This window comes from Empidonax traillii, unplaced genomic scaffold (genome assembly GCF_003031625.1).
Source record: "Empidonax traillii isolate 1590-97213 ecotype Southwest subspecies unplaced genomic scaffold, ASM303162v1 scaffold1405:size211071, whole genome shotgun sequence".
In the NCBI taxonomy this organism is placed as follows: Eukaryota; Metazoa; Chordata; class Aves; order Passeriformes; family Tyrannidae; genus Empidonax; species Empidonax traillii.
Genome location: NW_020956598.1, coordinates 177,802 through 185,761, shown reverse-complemented (window position 1 = coordinate 185,761; position 7,960 = coordinate 177,802). Strand labels below are relative to the sequence as shown.

The 7,960-nt window shown below is 43.1% G+C and overlaps 1 protein-coding gene across 1 annotated transcript; it reads right to left on the bottom strand.

Moving 5' to 3' along the window:
• Nucleotides 1-269: 269 nt before the first annotated feature.
• On the bottom strand, nucleotides 270-7,507 carry LOC114069967 (protein NDNF-like). Its single transcript, XM_027907135.1, has 4 exons — nucleotides 7,008-7,507; nucleotides 4,756-4,948; nucleotides 2,841-2,974; nucleotides 270-1,870 (listed from the first exon to the last, which is right to left on the bottom strand). Exons 2-4 carry the CDS (start codon nucleotides 4,938-4,940, stop codon nucleotides 522-524), a joined length of 1,668 nt encoding a protein of 555 aa, XP_027762936.1. The 5' UTR covers nucleotides 4,941-4,948; nucleotides 7,008-7,507; the 3' UTR covers nucleotides 270-521.
• Between the last annotated feature and the right edge of the window lie 453 nt (nucleotides 7,508-7,960).

The following is a 7,960-nucleotide window of genomic DNA, read 5'->3' as shown; positions in this document are numbered from 1 at the left end:
CACTGCTTCTTTTAATTTCTTGTTGTCTCCATCTCTGCTCAAGCAGTGAGGAAATGCAGTTTCTCAAGAGTAGCCTGACTTGTGGGGGTCTCTCAGTTCCCCATTACCTCTGTGAGTTACAGAAAGTGGAAAACTCTCTGGGACTTGAAAATAATGTGTGCTTCTTGTGAGGCGCTTCCCATCACTTCTGTATTGGATTTCAGAAGCATTTTAGGTAACCAATCTATTTCTCATAGGTGCCATTAGGGTATTTTGTTTCCACGATTGTGGGTTTGTTTCACAGGTCTGTTTTTGATGTCTGAATGAGATAGGAAAAGAGAAAAACCTCACCCTACACAGGAGAGGAGATGTAAAAGTAAGTGTAATGATCTAGACAACTAAGATTTTTTTTTTTTCTCTGTAGAATCTCATGGCTTTATATTTTATCTGAGTGTATTTTAAACTGCACAGGCTATGACATGGATTGGTGTAGGTTTCGAGAAGTCTTCATTCATTCACTTCAAATCTGTTCTTAAAAACCTTCAGCATTTTTTTCTGGTCTTCACGACTTTGCTGTGATATCTCACAGGGATGCCAGATGGCCCAAAGAGATAAACATCAAACAAGTAAAGTGTTCCTGCATCCAGCCCCTTGATGGTCTCTGTGGTGACAGCTCGCTGGAGATTCAGATCATAGAAATACTTGCACAGCACTTTCTCTGATTTGTGCCGAGACTCAGGTCCAGAGCACCTGTCTGCGTTTTGCAGTTCCCTCCAGACCTGATCTTCCTCAATCCTTCTCTTGTACACGCAGTACTTGCTCTCCTCTTGTGTTCCCAGCCAGGCAATGGTCACAGAGTTGCAGGTTCTCAGTTTACTGAAGGACTTGATTTTTAAGCTCTCTGGAAGAAGCGGGAATAAAGGCTTGTGGAAATGGGGGGACACCTGTACTTTCACAGAAGAGTTAGATTCCTCTGTGGACCTCAGCTGCACCAGATATGTGTCCAGCAGCTTTCCCTTCAGAGAGAAATACCTCAGCCCTGAGATGTTTTCCGAGGCCACTGTTTTGCCGTTCTTTGTTATGTGAACCCGTACTTGGCCACGACACAACTGAAAGGAGAATTGTACTTTCTTGTGCCTCGCCTGGTACTGCAGGCTGGAGAATTTCTTTTTCCCATCCAGGACAACCTGAATCACTTTGCCATCTTTCAGCTCGGTCACCTTGGGTTCAGGCTCTTCCAGGGTCCTTGCGAACGTCCCAGTGTAAGCGGCGCTGGCGTTTGTAAGGAGATTGACAACGAAAACATCAAAGTAATACTGGGTGCTGGGGCTGAGGTTGGGCACTGTGTAAGTGTTCTTGGTGCCCATGCAGATCTGCCGGACTTCCCCGCTGCTCACTTTGTTGATGATGCTCAGCTCACTGTTGGACAATATCATCACCTGCTGCGGCTCGAGGAGGTAGGGGGACAGGGACAAAGCCAACGTAGGTGGCAGCTTCATTCCAGAGGATCTGATTGCTGTCTCAGCAGCACATAAGCTCTTGTAGTTGTGCTTCTCATTAACTAGGAGGCAGTACTGGATGCTTTCTCTGTGCTGCAGGACAGAAGGACTGTGTTTCCAGGTCAGAGTCACTGTTGTATGCCCAACTCCAATAACATCTATGCGTGGATCCATTGGAAGCTCCGGGTAGAGGTGCCCAGATGTTGTGTCAGTCGTTAGGTACACAGTAATGTGTGTGTCCCGCTCAGTGGATAAGAACTCCAGCATGTAAAGGGCAGAATGGGAAGACATACCCATGTAAGTCTCTACGGAATTTCCCTTGTAGTTAAAAATGGTGGACACGATGCTTGAGGCCTTCTGAGACTGTGAGACCTCCTGTGTATCGTGGTCACCTGCGGGCAGAAAGCAGAGTTGTAACTGCTGGTTTAACCCATGTGAAATAGAGCACATCGTATAAATTTTACAGTTCACATGTAAGGGAACATCGTATTTTCTTCTTGAAAACAATAATTATAACTAAAAATATGTTTCAGTTGCTACTGGCAATTTATTAAGATAAAATTTGAGAAGCTTTTATTTTCACTGTGCAGCTGTAGAATTATGTTTTCAAAAACTGTTATTATGAAACCGCGGCTTGCAAAAGCTTAACTTGTATCATGCTGATGTCCCTAAAATTTTCTTCTTCCATTAGCTGTCCCTTCGGGTACTTTATTTTAAGGAGACTCACTCTTTCTAGAATAGGGGTTTCCTTTGGATTAGTTTTGTGCCATTGTCTCCTATGAAGAAGGAAAACAGGAGCATAATTTGAACTTGGTCAGGTGTACCTGCTTGCCAGGTAAGACTTGTTAATGGCAGCTTTCAGATTCTTAGTTCGAAACATTAATTCAAAAAATTCATGCAAGAGAAAGCAATTTCTTTTTGGGCTACTGGCAGTGTAATGCCCACTGACATGGTAAATGGTAATCCTAGAGGAAGAAATGGATAAATTGTCTCTGCTTCGCTGTGGGGAGCAAATGACTGTCTCAAGTGGCCAAAGCCACAGAAAAAGAGCTGAGGCAGCAGGGGGGAAGTTTGGCCCAGTACAAAGAGCTGATGGAGTTGATCTGTGTTTGTGCAGCCACAAAGACCCACAGTTGTTCCCAAATATTAACCTTAGATGCAGACTTTTTTCCACAGATAATCCTTAACTTAACTTGAGTTGAGGGCAAAATCTGATGGGTTCCCACGTTTCATCCATGTAAACAGAGTGAGTCTGTGGCAATTTACAACAGAGGGAAGCGTGAGCTATTTAGGCTTGTGGGGAGTTCCCTGTGAGTAACTTATCCTTTCTTTGCCTCTGCTTTGATGGGCTGAAGGTCTCACCTTGTGTTTCTTTTCCAAGGGAACTTGCTGAAGCCTTGTGCACAAGGATGCTCCATTCGATGGGAACGTCACAGGGGGTCACTGTTATTGTGAACGGCGAAAGGACTCTGCTTTCTTCCAAAACAAAATAGTACCTGTAAATGTGGATTAGAAACAGAGGGAAAGTGTCGGGGAGTTCAAGTTTGCTTGAGATGCCTTGTAATCAGCTGTCCTGATGTGGTATTGAAATGACTGCTGCTCTCTGAGGTGCATCCACACAAAGGGATGTGAATGTCTGTAACCTTCAGCTGTGGGAGGGATACAAGCTGTGCGTTGTTGGTTTGTTTTTATTCTAGTGCATAAATATTTGCTCAAAGCTTTGTTCATGTACCTTAGGTGATATTTTTTTCCCTCTGAATTTTAGCATACTTGAGGTGAATATCATTTCGCAGTCCTTAGCTGGTTATTTTGGGTGATGGATATGATTTAGCTTGAACTGCCTTCTAGATAACCACCTTTGCCTGACTCTGGGGAATTTGGTACACTTATCCCCAGGGTTTCCTGACTGGAGTTTAGTGAAGGCTCTTAGATCCTATCCTCCCTCATATGTGCTTGCATATCTGGGTTTTCCTGGGTGTCAGATGCAGATCTAACAGACTGGTTTTAGCCAGTCCTGAAAAGTTTCAGATGTAAAAGGCAGTTTGATCCAGACCAGTTCTACCTTAATTGCCTCTGTGTCAAAGGCTGCTGTGCATGAGCAGTGCAAAGTGACATCAGCGTCTTTGGTCAGCTTTGATTCCCGCCTAAAAAAAGCTCAACCTCCCGTCTCTGTTTATTCCTGTTGTTTTTATAAGGACTGTATATAGCCACAGAACTGTTTGGACACAGGTCACTCACTCTGCACTTAAATGGAGGCAATTCAAGGGTTTTTTTTTGTTTATTAGTGAGACAAGCATAGTCATTATGGATCATCATGTAAGCCTAGAGGTCTGGCTTAATTTCAGGATGTGGCTACTGGGCCACATTCTTGAGTCTTTTACTCTAAGCCGAAACTTGTTTGGATGACTGGGGTTCATAAGAACCTCACCTGATCACGTTAAACTGAAGGGGGTTTGCCTCTTAATTGCAGTTGTACTGTTACGCCACATGAGCGTAGAAAAATTCCCTTGTCTCTGAGATTTCAATGCCCCTTTTCCTTTAACAAGGAGAACTCTTAGTTTTGCTCTTGTGAGCATCACCACGTTATATAATATATTGCCATGTTCCAGTTTCTGTCTGTGCAATGCATGTGAAGACTGAACCATCTGGACTCGCCCTCTGCTCCGTGACCACTCGGGTCTGTGTCAAAATCTCTGTGTGTTGGTCACTGCCCAGAGTGGAGTCTAATTAAACCCCTTCAAGTGTTCTCTTCCCAAACAAGCAGATTGATCTTTGCTACCCAAGATGTACAGCACCAGTTGTAATACCCAGATCACCCACATATCCAGGTAGGGCAGAAAACTTTGCAGACATTTTGGGGAAGCAAAGAGTCTGTGGAATTTCCACGTGCAAAGCGCTTTTGGTCTTAGCAAGTTGTAGGGCCATTCAGCAAAAACACTTGCAAGCGTGCAGGACACTGGCAGAAGTTTCTCTGAGATGTCTGTGCAGATGTTCTCTTGATTTTTGGGTATAGTTAATTTGCTAGGTAATCAGCTGCTGCTCTGACAAACACCACAGAAAGCTGCCTGAAATGTGTACATGAACCTAAATGTCATCTCAGAGGCTCATTCCAGATTCTGGGCAATGGAATGACTTGAATAGTGGGCCTCTTGCTGTACATTCAGCGTGCACTGGTAGAGCTCTGCAGGTGCATAGATTTTTGGCCTGTGCTGGTGGTGTGCAACTACCAGTGCTGTAGGGAAGTATCTGAGAACAGGAGCGGCTGATTTGCTCTTACCTTTTGGGTATATCCTTCATCAGGTGAACTGTAGTTTCCTTACCATCAGCAAGTATCAGGGAGTGGTAGAAATTGAAGAGATCAGTCCGGAAGCTTTGTTGAGAACTGGTGGGTGCTTTTATGGAATGGCACAAGCAAGCTGCCATGAGAATGTGGAGAGGCAGATAAAACCTGAGCCAGGACATCTTCAGTACTGCAAAGTGAGATGACAAAAGTGAATAGAAACTGCTGTCATTGGGGAGAAAATAATCAGTGACACTCTCTGTGCTTTTACTGGTATTTATCATAATCACTGCAAGTCAGGCATTCATAGAGTGCCAGTCTCCATTTTGCTAAATTGCTTAAAGTTCACAGAGAAATATTTCTCAGGGGATTTCTCTGTCAAGAAGCTGGAATGAAGTCTTTGGTTATAGAAAATACGGTCAGTGTAGCACAGGTGCAATATCACAAGACAGTTGTAAAAAAAAAAAAAATCTTTTACTGCTGAAAGAATGAGTGGAGAATTACATAAAAATATCTTTTTTCTAGTTTATGGTTTTCATTTCCTAAATTTCAAGGCTGAGCTGTTTGTAATGGAGCTGTCACTTTCAAACTCACGGGAGGTCACTGTCTCCCAAACACTGCTTCTGCTGGTTGGTCAGAGATTATTGGATTTTTATTTCTCTATGTGTAGAGAAGAGGATCAGCATGACTTATTAAGAATTGTGTAAGATACTTTTAGATGAAAGGTGGAGAAGGCTGGATAAGACTCCCTGAACTGATGCTTAAGAGATTCTAAGCATTTTGCATATCTCATTTGGAGGAAAGCTTTATTACTGTAGGGCAGTAATCCTGTTCTTAGATTCTCGCATTGCCCATCATTTTCATACCTGCATCACTTCCAGCCTGTCTCAGCATTTGCTGCTCGCAGGAGCAACTATATTGTACTCACTCTGATAAGAGATTTTTAAACATCAGGTGTGTCCCTGTTCCCCAGGGGGCTTTCTTATCAGCTTGGCATCTGTGAGAGAAAAGTACACAACCGGTCCTCAGCAAATGCTGGCATTGTTTCTGACATTATTTAAAAGGTTGTGTACATTGCCCAGAGCCACACAGACAGGACACCCTGTTTAGGACAAGGAATTTGACAGTACACTACTATGTGAGGTTATTGATTGTGCTTACAACACTTTTGTCTGCCACATCCAGTTTCAGAAAAAGGCAAATATGAAAGTGGAAAGGGTGTAGACCTTTAACACAGGTGCCAGCTGTAGCTCAGGGATTTGGAAAGCAGAGGGAGCTCTGTAAGCAAGATCCCTTTTTTTGAGGGAAAAGTAGCTTATTGCATCTTACAAGCAGCGAAGAGTAAATATCCCAGTTAAATATGATTATTGGGTAACGGTAGAAGAGAACATAAAAGACAAAGGCTCAATTCCTTGTAATTTTTACTTGTTTCTGAGATCAGCCCTTTCCTTATGGTGCCTACAAATGTGCAGAGCATCTCAAGCAGTCAAATCTACAGTACAACAGACCTGCTGTCCATTGCAATTAAAGTGACTTTAGGAAAGGACCTGCTCCTTGTAAAATCCATTTCAAACATGCACATTTAAACATACTGTTGAATACAACTGGAGGTTATGTACAAAATCTGTGATTCCCAAAGTAAAGCACATCTTGAGCATCAGTGAGATTATTATTGAAATTATCACTGCCAGATTATCTGAATGTCCCTCTCAACATCCATGTAAAGTTGATATATTCTCTGCCTGTTTGTAATATTTTTAGCACCTGGTTGAAGGCAGGATTAAACACCCATCTGAACAAGCTGAAAGAATAGTTAAGATTTCTATGTCAGTTCCATTTTTAATGTTCTTATAACAGAGCTCTCCTTATGACTCTGAGTCACTTTGCCACTTTGTTATTCTTGTAGTCTAATAATAGCTTACAGATATAAAACTTAACCCCAAATATTTTGTTTTACCTTTGACAGTGGAATCTGAGTTGCTCTGCCCCTTTGGAGAGGATAAAAAAAAAGAAAAAAAAAAGTCTTTCTGCTGTGTAAATGACAGGATCCTGCAAACCACACTGATACCACAGCAGCTCAGTTTTTTCCTCGTCCAGGAAAACAAACAAACCAAGCGATCAACAAACCTATAATCAGCTTATCCCAAAGAGAACATCGTCCTAAAGGCTGTGGTAATTTTCACCCAATTACACAAACAACATATTCTCAGACTCTTGGAAATACCTCACACAAAAATCGCTGTGCTTACCTATTGTGTTCTTGACCAGATGATCCTCAGACCACTTGCCCTCTTTGCCGAAAAAACATAAAATAAAACGACATGGGTTTTTCAGATCTCTGTAGGCACATGAAAATCAAAACTGTGCAACCAGTTTAACAGGACAGAACTGATTTTTCCATATGGCTCCTGAGCAGGCATAGTAACTAAAATACTTGCAGTCTTTCAAGAAAAGTAAAAAAAAAAAAAAAAAAAAAGGGAGGGGGAGAGGAGGGGATATTTCCAAACAAAACAAAAAAACCACCAGAAATTCGGTATTTTCCTAAGTTGGGTGTTTTCAAAGGTTGTTTTGAACTTGCATAATTTAAAAATCTTCAGAGTGGTGATTGTTGCCCCTTCAGTTCTGGAGTTCCTCCCGGAGGGCTCTGCAGCACTTGGGCTGTGCTGCCTGCGGACCCCCGGACCTGCTCCTGCACAGAGTGTCAGCCAGACTGCTGGAGCAGCCTAATCCCGGCACTGGCTGGCCAGGGAGCAGGTCTTTGACTGAAATGCACAGTGAGGAGGAGGAGGGGGTGAGATGGAGCGAGGAGCAAACACTGTTAACCCTTGTCAGCCCTTAAGCCGAGCCGGCCAGGGGTGAACCACTCTACTCTAGAAAGCTGGTTTTGCGTAGGCAGCTGGATGGCCCTTCCAAGGGGTGTCCAATCTCCCTGCCTACAGCAGGAGCTGCTGAAGCTTCAGATAGATTCAGGTGCACTTTGTTTCTGGTGTGTTGCACCAACAGGTGCTGAGTTAGAGAAAGAAGGGAAGGCAGAAAAGCTGTAAGAGGAGGAATGCCCTACATTTTTTTCAAGCAGACTGGAATTAGCAATCCTTTGAAGACTGTCAGGAATCTCCTGAATAGATCTGAGCAGTTTTCTTGGCTTGCAGAGGCTGTGTAAGAAAGAAACTCCAAAAGTGTTGGGGGAGTATTTCTGATGTGA

Bases quoted from the DNA above. Each gene is read 5' to 3' on its own strand.
- LOC114069967 (XM_027907135.1), bottom strand. From the start codon at position 4,940: ATGTCCTGGCTCAGGTTTTATCTGCCTCTCCACATTCTCATGGCAGCT. The intron at 2,975-4,755 runs GTAAGAGCAAAT...CCACATTTACAG, and splicing joins ATGAAGGATATACCCAAAAG to GTACTATTTTGTTTTGGAAG. The intron at 1,871-2,840 runs GTGAGACCTTCA...TTCTGCCCGCAG, and splicing joins CCTTGGAAAAGAAACACAAG to GTGACCACGATACACAGGAG.